This window comes from Anarhichas minor, unplaced genomic scaffold (genome assembly GCF_050575085.1).
Source record: "Anarhichas minor isolate MPS153535 unplaced genomic scaffold, ASM5057508v1 ptg000040l, whole genome shotgun sequence".
In the NCBI taxonomy this organism is placed as follows: Eukaryota; Metazoa; Chordata; class Actinopteri; order Perciformes; family Anarhichadidae; genus Anarhichas; species Anarhichas minor.
This window is the reverse complement of record NW_027466486.1, coordinates 11,241,467-11,256,678: the sequence shown is the minus strand read 5'-3', so window position 1 is coordinate 11,256,678 and position 15,212 is coordinate 11,241,467. Positions and strand designations below refer to the sequence as shown.

Below are 15,212 nucleotides of genomic sequence, written 5' to 3'. Positions count from 1 at the left end.
CTTTTGTGATCTGACAACTGACATGTTTTCTGTGCTTCCTACACCATAAGTCCTGTCTAGCTCTTCACTACATTAATGGACATTAACATCAACCCCTGTGTATGCTATTGGATCTTGCGCTTCCTGTGGGAAAGGAGGTACAGGGTCTTATAACACTGACTCTTCCCCTAATACACCAACGGTTTCACAGCCTCTTCATTTCTAATCCTTGCATCTTGCATTGTAATATATTCAACTCGTGTTGTACGTCTGTCTGGTCTATAGTCGTGAATGCGATACCTAAGGACCGCCTGGAGGGAATTTCTTAATATTTGGCATAAACATCCACCTGTGTTCAAAGATCCACTGATTAGAATTTGGTAGTCAAAGGTCAATGTCACTGTGACCTGCATGTAAACTGCAAATTGACTTGTTGGCAGAGGCGATAATTATAGTTTTTCATGCTGTACTGAAAACAACTTCCACTAACTGATTGTGTGGCTATTCAAGTGAAGAGAAATGTCATCCTCGTAGTGGAGCTAGAGGAAAAGTCAGGAGAACACCAAAGTCCATCTGCTTCATCCTCCATGGACCATGAATATTTGTACAACAATTAAAGGAAATCCATCCAACAGTAGTTGAGATATTTCAGTCTTGATATAAGTGCAGTTATTAGTAATTAGTCTCTGCAGCCATGTTTAAATGATGTTCATCGGACAAGTAAAACAGATTCAGATATTGAGGGTCTTAACCTTTTGTAGAGAGAAGACGAGCTTCCGTTTTCACCTCAACACAATAACAAAGGGACTTTGAACTGAGGAAGCTTTGGTGCCACTGATACCTTTCATATAGCAGGTCAGTGCCGCCTTTCACCGATAAGGGTTCAGTATTACATCAAGGTGTTTTCACAGAGGTTAGAGTCGTTCATCATAGGAATGAGAGGATGGAGAAAATTGAAGTTTATATTCAATGCTCCACTTTTATTGCAATCAGCTGTTGGTATACATCAGGGGTGTCCAAACGTTTTTCAAAGAGGGCCAGATTTGATAATGTGAAAATGCCCAAGGGCCAACAGTCCCTGCTGACATTATTTTAAACAATACAAGTAGCCTATACATACGTTATTTAATCATTTTATTTTCAATAACAGCAAATAGCAATGTAACCAAATGTAAGCAGCTATAATCACCATTTTAAAATGTTTAGTGACTCATCTAAAACATTTTAAAAAGGAATAACTTCAATAGAATCATTCTATACACTGTAGCTTCTTTACATTCTATTAGAATGTAAAGAAGTTACATTCTGATACAATGTAACTTATTTACATTCTATTAGAATGTAAAGAAGTTACATTCTGATACAATGTAACTTATTTACATTCTATTAGAATGTAAAGAAGTTTTCTAGCACGGTCGCTCTGATAGCTTGTTGTAGCATTAGCATGTTTGGTCTCGTAGTGTCTCTTTACATTATATTCCTTAAACAAGGCGACAGTCTCATGACTAATTAGGCAGACACAGTTGTTTCGGTTTTCGGTGAAAAAAATATTGCGATCTCCACCTCTCCTGGAAGCGGCGTGATTGGCCCGCGGGCCGGACTTTGGACATGCCTGGTATACATGAACATACAGACATTTTCTCCTCAAAGTAGCCGCATGTCTGCGGTAAGTTTTGTTTTAATAAAAAAATAATAGAAAAGTTCAAATGATAGACATGCCTTGTGTAAATAACCTTCCATACTCTCCGTCATACTAAGATATAATACACGACGTTGGTTTTCATGCCAGCTCATGTTTTCTTTATACATTTTTAAAAGATGCGCTTTTATTTTGAAAGGTAGGGGAAATAGATGAAGAAATACAAAACGGCAGCTGTGTTGACCAAAGTACAGCGGATTTCGTGACTTGCTGATAAGGGCACAAGGTTTGTTTGTATTTCATTTTATTATTGATGTTGCCATAAAGTATTTGTGTTCTCTTCAGTTGGGTGAATGTGTGTTTAAGCTACTAATGATGCTCTGTTGGTTGGTTGAATGTCATTTTACTGCGTCATGCTTGCAAACTGATATTAGGCTCGTTCAACATAAACCAAGCGAGGCGCAGTTCATGTCAAACGAGCCTGTTTGATCAAGTCTCTGTTGCATCTAACGTTAGTCTGATGAAATGCTGCGTCGTGAAAGTGTCAAAGTGAGATTGTAGTTAAAAAGACAAATCATTTCATTTTAAGTCAATTCCCTGTAGCACCCTATGAGAGCTGATCGTTTAGTTATGTGGAGAATTTCAGTATTAAACGCATTATTAGTAGGATTTAATAACACCCCTAGTGGTGAGTAGAAGTGTTACAATAATAAATATGTTAGTCACAATATGTTTCCATATGGAATGTATTATAGGTTTACAATATTCTTACTTATAGAGGATATTATATGTTACAGTATATTAACTCATTGAATGTATTAAATCATAGAAGTATAGTCACTGTAGGTATTAAAACACTAAGAATAGTTTTGAGGGTCAGATAGGGATTCTGAGTGAGGTGTCAGACATGCAGCAGCAAATGGAGGCGACCTCATCGATGGAGGATGGGGCCAGTGGGACGGTCAAATGCCAAGCTGACCAGCAGGACAGAGAGGAGGAGTTCAAGATGTTTTGCTAAGGGATCGATAATGGGAGGGGGCAGAATTCAAATGAAGCCAATCACTAATCGCCACGGAGGGTCATTCACACGTTTTATGACAGTATCGGACACTTTCCGACTCTCAGGGGATATAAAAGACAATGTTTTAGGGAGTTTACCTCAGATCACTGCAGCTCTCATTTTCAGCTAACTGGCCGCGCCGGACTGTGAGGAGATGCGTGTATGTGGTCTCTGCTCTCGAGAACATTACTATTGATAGTTAATTCAGTTTGTAAGTGAACTTTGTGTAGTACATTAAATATTGTTTTAATTTTGGACCGGGTCCAGCTCATTCTTCTGATGCGCGTGCGCAGTAAGAAGCTCGCAGTAGAAGAGTGCCTGCGGCCTGCAGGCTCCTTCATCCTTTGTTCTTAAAAACCTAACAGTTAGAATAAATAGTACGTTCATATTTAGTATTGTTTTCTTCTTTGCTCTCACTGTTTAAGGCGTGGTTTGGGGAGCAAACGTTAACGTATTAGCAATAAAGCTTTTGTGATCCGTCAGTTGGAGAATTAGAGGTTCATTCAACGAAGTTTTCTGCACAATGCTTGAATATAGTTCACTTCCTGTTCTTTGATTATGTTTAAGGTTTAATACAATGTATTCCTTTGTGTCATAGAGGAAGTAGAAGTGACTGTCTGGCGCCCTCTTTTGTTCAGATGTTAACAGTGCTTCGTTTCTCAGGAGAATACAGGTCAGGGCAGTTCGTCAGACCAGTAGAGAAGACATGGGTCCTATTAGTAAGTATCTAATCTAATATATTATACAGTTAAAGTACTGATTCTTTAACTTGTATGGTTTCCTAATAAACGTATAATGATTATAATAACCATGGCAAATGTCTGTCTCTTGTGTTTCAGTGACGGCTGCTACCATTGGAGCAGGAGCAAGTAAGACCGTACAGCCTTTATGGATCACCTGTGTTTACTTTTTCAACTGATCTTAACACCCCTTAATGTAGAAAATCCATTCACATGCTGTACTTGTATCATGCATGATCCATCTAAAAGTGGCCAAACAAATCGCACTCTGTCATTAGCATCAACCTTCTCTCTGTTGTGTTGTTGTCCATGTGCAGTAGTTGCTTTGGTCGGGGCTCCTATTGTTCTGGGAGCCGCAGGTTTCACCTCCGCTGGGATCGCAGCAGGCTCCATTGGTGCGAAAATGATGTCGACTGCTGCAGTTGCTAACGGAGGAGGAGTGGCAGCAGGAAGTGTGGTGGCTGGTTTGCAGGCAGCAGGTAAACATCTTGACTAGATATGTTTATGGTAGTTTTAACTGATGTATCAGAATGGTGAGATGATCATTGCTGGAACAATAAAAGGAGAATCACGTGCTGCGTTACTTCTAATGTCTTTTCAAAGTGCAAACAAATACGATCCCAGAAGTGTCGGGCAAACCTGGACCTGAAACAACAGCAATGTAGCATTGTCACAATAGAGATGTATATGTATGTAGATAGTTAGTGTAGGTAATCGACAGAATAAAATGGTTTGGTTCTATTGAATGCTACTGTGTACACTGTGATGACAATAGTTCCACTGTTTCCTTTAGTCTTGTAGCTTGAGAACAACACTCTCCTAGTTTGTGTATCTTAATGGTGGGAGGATCATTGCTGGAATGATAATCACAGGGGCATTATGTGCCCTATTAAATCTTTCTGAAGTATCACAAAATCCTACACAGGTGTCTTTCTCAGTTTCTCCGTAGCTCCACTTTCTGACAAATAAAACCTGTTAAATCGTGCTGTAGGTGCAGCTGGTCTGTCAGGAGCTGCCACTGCAGCTGTGGCAGGCACCGGAGCAGCAGTGGGATGGCTGACCAGCTTCTTCCGCTGAAGAGAATTACTTGAGTGTACCTACTAAACAGCCCTTCTGTGAGTTCAGACGACTGAAATGTTTTGTTCAATAAATCTGTGCATCCTCTGAAAGATTCTGGTCCATGTGTGTCGTCTGTAAACATTTCCATTCCTCATCATGTCCACCAAAAAGGACTGAGTTAGTGATTGGAAAGTGTTCACTGGTTCATTAACTTTTTGAAATGAAAGCAGCATTTTTTTTCTGTCTACAGTTGAATTGTGGGCCGTAAAACCCAAACACCGCTCTGAAAGATATGAAGCTCGTACAGCTGAGGATAACTGCATAGTCGGGACATTATCAGCTGTGGGTTCCTGTGATTATGACAATCTGTGTCTTATCACATTGGCTCCTCTCCTTATACACCAACAATTTCACAGCCCAAGACAATTCAGTCACCATCCTTAAGTATGCTGATGATTTTGTCCACGTGTGTATATATATATATATATATATATATATATTTTTTTTTTTTTGCTGGCGGAAAAAGTAAAAAAACAAACAAAACATTGACTTTTTATTTTGCTTGTGTAAATGGGCTTGCATAATGACGCCCAGTGTTGCCAACTTGGTGACCTTCTCACTAAATCTGGCGCCTTTCCAAATCCTCTTGGCGATTTATTTGCAGTTACTGTCCTCAACGAGCAGTGGGTGCTGCCGTGAGCCCCTCCGCCGTCCCAAAGCACTCACAGGCGGGCAGTCTCACAGTAGTCTCACACAGTAGTTTCAGCGACAGCCAGACAGAAGAGGCGACGCACTCTCCGCGTCCAAACTGCAAATGAATCGCGCATGCGCTAAGCGGCAGCTGACGCTGCCCAGGCTTGCAGAGCGGTTTGTAGATATAAATGTCTTATTAATGAGATGGTTAATGGTTATACGGACTGACAATCCCTCTGTTATGACCGGGATTAACAATGGGGTCCATACGAAGTGATGGAAAAAGAAAAAAATAACCAACAGAAGAAAGTTCATTTGTAGTTCTAAACATATTTAGGGTGTTTTTTACTCACTTTTTAGGATTATGCAAATTAGGTATTGACGTCATTTAGCAACTTTTAGGACAGCCAATAGCTGCTTTACTTACTGAGGAGGTGGCAACACAGGTGACGCCCTCTTTTGTTCAGATTTTAAATTTCGTTTTTGACGAAATGGTACGTAACTAACCTTCAGTAGATAAAACACAGCACAGTTCTAGACTCATCAGAACCAGAGCAGGTAAAGACATGGACCTTGGTGAGTATCACTGTTCTTTGATAATACTGATATATTTCTTTGAAAGTACTGATAGTTTTTTGATATAGGCTTTTCTTATTAAAAATAAGTAATGATAGTAACCACAGCAAATATCTTTGAATAAACCAGATGAACTGTGAATGTTGATTTCGATGTTTATCCTGCATTTCAGGGACTGCTGCGTATATCTTTGGAGGTAAGACTTTGTACAGCCTTCATGGATCACCTGTGTTTACTTCTTCAACTGATTTAAACAGACTTTAATGTAAAATGCCATTTACTAAATTGATATCATTCATGATCCATGTTAAAGTGGCCTGACAAATTAGACCATTAACAGCAACGTTCTCTCTGCTGTGTGGTCCAGGTGCAGTAGCCGCTGTGGTTGGGGCTCCTATTGTTCTGGGAGCAGCAGGTTTCACCTCCGCTGGGATTGTAGCAGGCTCCATTGGTGCTAGTATGATGTCGACTGCTGCAGTTGCTAACGGAGGAGGAGTGGTAGCAGGAGGTGTGGTGGCTGGTTTGCAGGCAGCAGGTAAACAAACATTCTTTTTTTTGTGGTTTTTAAAAAAAAAATCTTAATGATTTGATCATTGCTGGAATGATAATCACAGGGACATTATGTTCCCTCTTATATCTTTCTGAAGTATCACTAAATGCTACACAGGTGTTTGCAAACCTGGAACTGAAAGAAACAATAATTTCAGAAAGATATTAGTAGCTTTTGGTTTAAAATACAGTGTTTTTATAATATAATGACACTACTGTGTGTAATAATGCTACTGTTTTATTTAGTCCTTTAGTTTGAGAACAAGACTTTGTCAGCTTCTCTGTAGCTCCATATTCTGATATAAATTGTGTTCTCTTGCTGTAGGTGCAGCTGGTCTGTCTGGAGCTGCCACTGCAGCTATGGCAGCCACCGGAGCAGCCATCGGAGCAGCAGTGGAATCGTTGACCAGCTGAGAATCATGAAGGAACAAGATGCAGTTACAATACTTTTACTTTTGCCAAATGAAGGAGGCAATAGCAAATTACATCACTACATTACCTAAAGAGCACTTTTGTCATCTCAGACAACTGATTTGTTTTGTTCAATAAATCATTGTAACCTGTGAAACATACTGGTTCAGTCTTTCCTTTGTAAATATTTCAATTCCTCATAATCTCCAGAAGCAGGTTTCCTGCTTCTCTCTTATAGATTTCCCACCGTATCAAACAGCTGTTTGTATTTTATACCTTGAAAACAATACAATAAAAACTAAAACAATAAAAGCTTAATTGACATGAGAACGTGCCAACAATAATATCAACAACCCGTTACTATGAGAACAGGATTCTGAACTAAGTTATATTCAAACTCATGTTGAGCTCCGGGATGTCTTGATATGCTCCAACACTAAACCATCCAGCATGCTCCACATGCACAGGCTTTCATCTGGAGCTAAACATGGAAGCAACTATGGTGGTGTCTGTCTGTGACGGTGATGTGAGAATCAACACAAGAATGAGGCTGGAGAGTCATTTTCAGGCCTTTTCTCATTGCACATTTTCATTCAACACTTGTTTTGTCTCCTCACTGGAATGTGAGTCATCACATGGGTGAGGCATGGGACTAACAGAAGTGTTAGGAAAACATTTCTAAAAATATGTAACACTTTTTTATTAATTTATTCTAGTTAATCAAGTTTTTGAGACCAAAATGTTGCTATGAAGCTTTGAATTCATCACTCACATTTGGGCCTCAGTCATGAAATGATCACACAGATGAGATTTTAACTTAAAATTGAGAATTTGTATTGGATTCTTCAGTGATTTCCTGATTTCAAAATGATTGTAAGAACAATATATGCAAAGATGTATGATGGTTTGTAAACTATTCCAGCATTACTCATTTATTTATTACACTTTTCATCAAATTATGAAATGCTTTGCTCTGACATGAGTCTACTGTCATGCTGCTGTACCTACTAAACAGCCCTTCTGTGAGTTCAGACGACTGAAATGTTTTGTTCAATAAATCTGTGCATCCTCTGAAAGATTCTGGTCCATGTGTGTCGTCTGTAAACATTTCCATTCCTCATCATGTCCACCAAAAAGGACTGAGTTAGTGATTGGAAAGTGTTCACTGGTTCATTAACTTTTTGAAATGAAAGCAGCATTTTTTTTCTGTCTACAGTTGAATTGTGGGCCGTAAAACCCAAACACCACTCTGAAAGATATGAAGCTCGTACAGCTGAGGATAACTGCATAGTCGGGACATTATCAGCTGTGGGTTCCTGTGATTATGACAATCTGTGTCTTATCACATTGGCTCCTCTCCTTATACACCAACAATTTCACAGCCCAAGACAATTCAGTCACCATCCTTAAGTATGCTGATGATTTTGTCCACGTGTGTGTATATATATATATATATATATATATATATATATATATATATATATATATATATATATATATATATATATATATATATATATTTTATTTTTATTTTTTTTTTTTTTTGCTGGCGGAAAAAGTAAAAAAACAAACAAAACATTGACTTTTTTTTTTTGCTTGTGTAAATGGTCTTGCATAATGACGCCCAGTGTTGCCAACTTGGTGACCTTCTCACTAAATCTGGCGCCTTTCCAAATCCTCTTGGCGATTTATTTGCAGTTACTGTCCTCAACGAGCAGTGGGTGCTGCCGTGAGCCCCTCCGCCGTCCCAAAGCACTCACAGGCGGGCAGTCTCACAGTAGTCTCACACAGTAGTTTCAGCGACAGCCAGAGAGAAGAGGCGACGCACTCTCCGCGTCCAAACTGCAAATGAATCGCGCATGCGCTAAGCGGCAGCTGATGCCAAACACCACTCTGAAAGATATGAAGCTCGTACAGCTGAGGATAACTGCATAGTCGGGACATTATCAGCTGTGGGTTCCTGTGATTATGACAACCTGTGTCTTATCGCATTCGCTCCTCTTCTTTGTGTGTCTCCTGCACTACACGGGGATGGTGGCGGTGGGCATCTTCACTCCATCAGCCCGCATCACCGCGCGCATGCGCTGATCCTACCACGTGATCAGGTCCGCTGAACAACAACGGAGGCCCACATTTGACTTCACGTTGACTGTTGAATATTGGTACAACCTTTTATTATTATTAGCGCTTGCTGATTTGTGGACAAAATAATATTAATTATTATATCAAGTGTCTGGTGCGGCTCTCTATTTATACATCCGTGTTAACGGGGGCGCCATCTGGTGTTCAGATTTATACAAAGTTTCGTTTCTCAGAAAACGCAAACTGCACAGCTACAGGCTCGTCAGGCCACAGAAATACATGGACCCGAGTGAGTATATCACTGTTGTTCTTATACGTTGTCCCAAATAAAAATGTCTGTGATTAATATTTTCATCTTGTGTTTCAGAGACAGCAGTCGCCGTTGGAGTAGGAGCCGGAGCAGGAGCATGTAAGACTTTATATCGCCTGTGTTTACTTGTTCAACTCTTTGACGCACGTTAACGTGACGTCATGCATCATCCATTTTCAAGTGGCCTGACAAAGTAGCACGCCATAATTAACCTCTTAATCCCGGAGCCGTTTTTGAGGTCTCTGAGCGAAAAAGCATAGCCCTACAAAACTGACCATAGCTCTGTAACTACAAGGTCGATTTTAATAATTTTTGTTGATATAATCAGATCACAACACCTGTGACATAGTTTACATTGGTCATATTGTGAATATGTTGCTGGTTAATATAGAGAATAAGACATAACACAGCTGAAAGTGAAAATATTCAGCCTCGCCTGGGAAAAATGCACTTTCAGTGATAAAAGGTTGTTGAAATAATGCAGCTAGCTCCCTGATTCTTTGCCAAGTCATAGCATAACTGATCAGTAGTTATTAAAAAAAGGTTAAAGTGGAATAAAGTGGAATAAAGTTAAGAATAAGAGGTTTTAGTCAGGCGAGGCATCATTTTCGAACCAGCTGTTGCAGCTCTTACATTGTACTTTTATACACTATATAACTATATATTTCACTTTCTTTATCACTCATATGATTCAATACATCCAAATACAGATAATAGGAATCATATTCATATTCATAACATCATCAGAGCCAGTTTTGGCTGTCATCTGTAGGATTTTCTCATTGCATGTGTGTGTGTGTGGCTGGATCTCAGCCTATCCTCGGTCGATTTCCAAAAACAACCCCTCTTTAGACGCGTCATCGTTTTAGGAAGACTCATGCCAAATTTGGTGGTGATCGTCAACAGATTTCATAGAATAAAGTTGCCAGAAGTGAGGCGTGTACCCCGGCGGAAATTTCCGGTCGCAGGCAGTCTGACCACTCGCCCAAGCCCCCTTGACCGCTCTTATTCTGGAAACAAGTCGGAAGTCAACAGTATGCAGTTGGCAGCAATGACTACAGCTTTGGAACGGAAATTCCGCGACGTTATTATCCATATTTTGAGAAAACTTGGGCGCATAACCACGATTTTTGTCGGCGAAGTTCAGCATGAAGGTACGTTTGATCATCCACCAACGGTTTAGTGCTTCTACGGATCGTAAAACAGAAGTTAGTTACGTGTTCCGCCACGTGTGCTAATGCTAATAAATGCATTGTATGACTGGGTAGCCGTTAGCATGAGGGTACAAACATTGATTTACTGTACTCATAGCGCCGATTTCGGGCCAGGATTTGGTGCTTTTATGCCACGATATTTTTGTGCTTATATGAGTAGCCTATAGTTGTCTTTGGAGTTTATAATAAGTGACTTATATGATGTTGTTGTCCACACGTTGCTGGTTCATCGAAAATAAAAAGTGGCCGTGTCCACACTACTGGCTAATAATCAGGCTATTTGCTGCATGTGAGTTTGAGGGGTTCTGAGCCCGAGAGCCCCCAAATTTGGGGGCGTCGTGCTCAAGAGGACAAAGGTCCCTCTGCTGTGTTCACGTGCAGTGATTGCTGTGGTCGGGGCTCCTATTGTTCTGGGAGCCATAGGTTTCACCTCCGCCGGGATCGCAGCAGGATCCTATGCTGCTAGTATGATGTCGGCTGCTGCAGTTGTTAACGGAGGAGGAGTGGCAGCAGGAGGTCTGGTTGCTGGTTTGCAGGCCGCAGGTAATCACAATTACTTGATTTTTAAAAAAATGGTTTGTGAGATGATCACAGCTGGAACCAAAAACAATGGTACCCATGTGCTGTGTTGAGCTACTCCTAATGTCTCTGGCAAACTTGGAACTGAAACAGCAGTAATTCAGCACTAATCTACTAATCTTACTTGGATAACTGGTGCAGTATTCAACAAAATAAAGTGTTTTTGTAGGCTACAATTGAATCACTCCACCACACTGTGGTGACACCAACGCCAATGTTTCATGTAGTGTTCTAGCAGAGAAGACTGTCTCAGCTTAACCGGTGTACTCTTCCTCCAGGTGCAGCTGGTCTGTCAGGAGCCGCCACTGCAGCTGTGTCCGGTGTGGGTGCAGCGGTGGGATGGCTGGTCAGCTTAATCCGCAGAAAAGAAAAAAGTTAAATTTATGATATTTATTATTTTGCCAAATAAAAGACCCAAAATAGCACTTTTGTGATCTCTGACAACTGACATGTTTTCTGTGCTTCCTCCACCATAAGTCCTGTCTAGCTCTTCACTACATTAATGGACATTAACATCAACCCCTGTGTATGCTATTGGATCTTGCGCTTCCTGTGGGAAAGGAGGTACTGGGTTAAGGTGCAGGGTCTTATAACACTGACTCTTCCCCTAATACACCAACGGTTTCACAGCCTCTTCATTTCTAATCCTTGCATCTTGCATTGTAATATATTCAACTCGTGTCGTACGTCTGTCTGGTCTATAGTCGTGAATGCGATACCTAAGGACCGCCTGGAGGGAATTTCTTAATATTTGGCATAAACATCCACCTGTGTTCAAAGATCCACTGATTGGAATTTGGTAGTCAAAGGTCAATGTGACTGTGACCTGCATGTAAACTGCAAATTGACTTGTTGGCAGAGGCGATAATTATAGTTTTTCATGCTGTACTGAAAACAACTTCCACTGACTCTGATTGTGTGGCTATTCAAGTGAAGAGAAATGTCATCCTCGTAGTGGAGCTAGAGGAAAAGTCAGGAGAACACCAAAGTCCATCTGCTTCATCCTCCATGGACCATGAATATTTGTACAACAATTAAAGGAAATCCATCCAACAGTAGTTGAGATATTTCAGTCTTGATATAAGTGCAGTTATTAGTAATTAGTCTCTGCAGCCATGTTTAAATGATGTTCATCGGACAAGTAAAACAGATTCAGATATTGAGGGTCTTAACCTTTTGTAGAGAGAAGACGAGCTTCCGTTTTCACCTCAACACAATAACAAAGGGACTTTGAACTGAGGAAGCTTTGGTGCCACTGATACCTTTCATACAGCAGGTCAGTGCCACCTTTCACCGATAAGGGTTCAGTATTACATCAAGGTGTTTTCACAGAGGTTAGAGTTGTTCATCATAGGAATGAGAGGATGGAGAAAATTGAAGTTTATATTCAATGCTCCACTTTTATTGCAATCAGCTGTTGGTATACATCAGGGGTGTCCAAACGTTTTTCAAAGAGGGCCAGATTTGATAATGTGAAAATGCCCAAGGGCCAACAGTCCCTGCTGACATTATTTTAAACAATACAAGTAGCCTATACATACGTTATTTAATCATTTTATTTTCAATAACAGCAAATAGCAATGTAACCAAATGTAAGCAGCTATAATCACCATTTTAAAATGTTTAGTGACTCATCTAAAACATTTTAAAAAGGAATAACTTCAATAGAATCATTCTATACACTGTAGCTTCTTTACATTCTATTAGAATGTAAAGAAGTTACATTCTGATACAATGTAACTTATTTACATTCTATTAGAATGTAAAGAAGTTTTCTAGCACGGTCGCTCTGATAGCTTGTTGTAGCATTAGCATGTTTGGTCTCGTAGTGTCTCTTTACATTATATTCCTTAAACAAGGCGACAGTCTCATGACTAATTAGGCAGACACAGTTGTTTCGGTTTTCGGTGAAAAAAATATTGCGATCTCCACCTCTCCTGGAAGCGGCGTGATTGGCCCGCGGGCCGGACTTTGGACATGCCTGGTATACATGAACATACAGACATTTTCTCCTCAAAGTAGCCGCATGTCTGCGGTAAGTTTTGTTTTAATAAAAAAATAATAGAAAAGTTCAAATGATAGACATGCCTTGTGTAAATAACCTTCCATACCGTCCGTCATACTAAGATATAATACACGACGTTGGTTTTCATGCCAGCTCATGTTTTCTTTATACATTTTTAAAAGATGTGCTTTTATTTTGAAAGGTAGGGGAAATAGATGAAGAAATACAAAACGGCAGCTGTGTTGACCAAAGTACAGCGGATTTCGTGACTTGCTGATAAGGGCACAAGGTTTGTTTGTATTTCATTTTATTATTGATGTTGCCATAAAGTATTTGTGTTCTCTTTAGTTGGGTGAATGTGTGTTTAAGCTACTAATGATGCTCTGTTGGTTGGTTGAATGTAACGTCATTTTACTGCGTCATGCTTGCAAACTGATATTAGGCTCGTTCAACATAAACCAAGCGAGGCGCAGTTCATGTCAAACGAGCCTGTTTGATCAAGTCTCTGTTGCATCTAACGTTAGTCTGATGAAATGCTGCGTCGTGAAAGTGTCAAAGTGAGATTGTAGTTAAAAAGACAAATCATTTCATTTTAAGTCAATTCCCTGTAGCACCCTATGAGAGCTGATCGTTTAGTTATGTGGAGAATTTCAGTATTAAACGCATTATTAGTAGGATTTAATAACACCCCTAGTGGTGAGTAGAAGTGTTACAATAATAAATATGTTAGTCACAATATGTTTCCATATGGAATGTATTATAGGTTTACAATATTCTTACTTATAGAGGATATTATATGTTACAGTATATTAACTCATTGAATGTATTAAATCATAGAAGTATAGTCACTGTAGGTATTAAAACACTAAGAATAGTTTTGAGGGTCAGATAGGGATTCTGAGTGAGGTGTCAGACATGCAGCAGCAAATGGAGGCGACCTCATCGATGGAGGATGGGGCCAGTGGGACGGTCAAATGCCAAGCTGACCAGCAGGACAGAGAGGAGGAGTTCAAGATGTTTTGCTAAGGGATCGATAATGGGAGGGGGCAGAATTCAAATGAAGCCAATCACTAATCGCCACGGAGGGTCATTCACACGTTTTATGACAGTATCGGACACTTTCCGACTCTCAGGGGATATAAAAGACAATGTTTTAGGGAGTTTACCTCAGATCACTGCAGCTCTCATTTTCAGCTAACTGGCCGCGCCGGACTGTGAGGAGATGCGTGTATGTGGTCTCTGCTCTCGAGAACATTACTATTGATAGTTAATTCAGTTTGTAAGTGAACTTTGTGTAGTACATTAAATATTGTTTTAATTTTGGACCGGGTCCAGCTCATTCTTCTGATGCGCGTGCGCAGTAAGAAGCTCGCAGTAGAAGAGTGCCTGCGGCCTGCAGGCTCCTTCATCCTTTGTTCTTAAAAACCTAACAGTTAGAATAAATAGTACGTTCATATTTAGTATTGTTTTCTTCTTTGCTCTCACTGTTTAAGGCGTGGTTTGGGGAGCAAACGTTAACGTATTAGCAATAAAGCTTTTGTGATCCGTCAGTTGGAGAATTAGAGGTTCATTCAACGAAGTTTTCTGCACAATGCTTGAATATAGTTCACTTCCTGTTCTTTGATTATGTTTAAGGTTTAATACAATGTATTCCTTTGTGTCATAGAGGAAGTAGAAGTGACTGTCTGGCGCCCTCTTTTGTTCAGATGTTAACAGTGCTTCGTTTCTCAGGAGAATACAGGTCAGGGCAGTTCGTCAGACCAGTAGAGAAGACATGGGTCCTATTAGTAAGTATCTAATCTAATATATTATACAGTTAAAGTACTGATTCTTTAACTTGTATGGTTTCCTAATAAACGTATAATGATTATAATAACCATGGCAAATGTCTGTCTCTTGTGTTTCAGTGACGGCTGCTACCATTGGAGCAGGAGCAAGTAAGACCGTACAGCCTTTATGGATCACCTGTGTTTACTTTTTCAACTGATCTTAACACCCCTTAATGTAGAAAATCCATTCACATGCTGTACTTGTATCATGCATGATCCATCTAAAAGTGGCCAAACAAATCGCACTCTGTCATTAGCATCAACCTTCTCTCTGTTGTGTTGTTGTCCATGTGCAGTAGTTGCTTTGGTCGGGGCTCCTATTGTTCTGGGAGCCGCAGGTTTCACCTCCGCTGGGATCGCAGCAGGCTCCATTGGTGCGAAAATGATGTCGACTGCTGCAGTTGCTAACGGAGGAGGAGTGGCAGCAGGAAGTGTGGTGGCTGGTTTGCAGGCAGCAGGTAAACATCTTGACTAGATATGTTTATGG

General features: G+C 40.2%; 1 protein-coding gene across 1 annotated transcript; it reads left to right on the top strand.

Moving 5' to 3' along the window:
• Positions 1–9,028: 9,028 nt before the first annotated feature.
• Positions 9,029–11,316, top strand: LOC142968472 (interferon alpha-inducible protein 27, mitochondrial-like). Its single transcript, XM_076108342.1, has 4 exons — positions 9,029–9,077; positions 9,156–9,197; positions 10,694–10,855; positions 11,170–11,316. Exons 1-4 carry the CDS (start codon positions 9,068–9,070, stop codon positions 11,268–11,270), a joined length of 315 nt encoding a protein of 104 aa, XP_075964457.1. The 5' UTR covers positions 9,029–9,067; the 3' UTR covers positions 11,271–11,316.
• The last annotated feature ends 3,896 nt before the right edge of the window (positions 11,317–15,212 follow it).

Excerpts from the sequence above, each read along its gene's own strand:
- LOC142968472 (XM_076108342.1), top strand. Across the intron at positions 9,198-10,693 it reads AGGAGCCGGAGCAGGAGCAT|TGATTGCTGTGGTCGGGGCT; the intron begins GTAAGACTTTAT and ends GTTCACGTGCAG. Across the intron at positions 10,856-11,169 it reads TGCTGGTTTGCAGGCCGCAG|GTGCAGCTGGTCTGTCAGGA; the intron begins GTAATCACAATT and ends CTCTTCCTCCAG.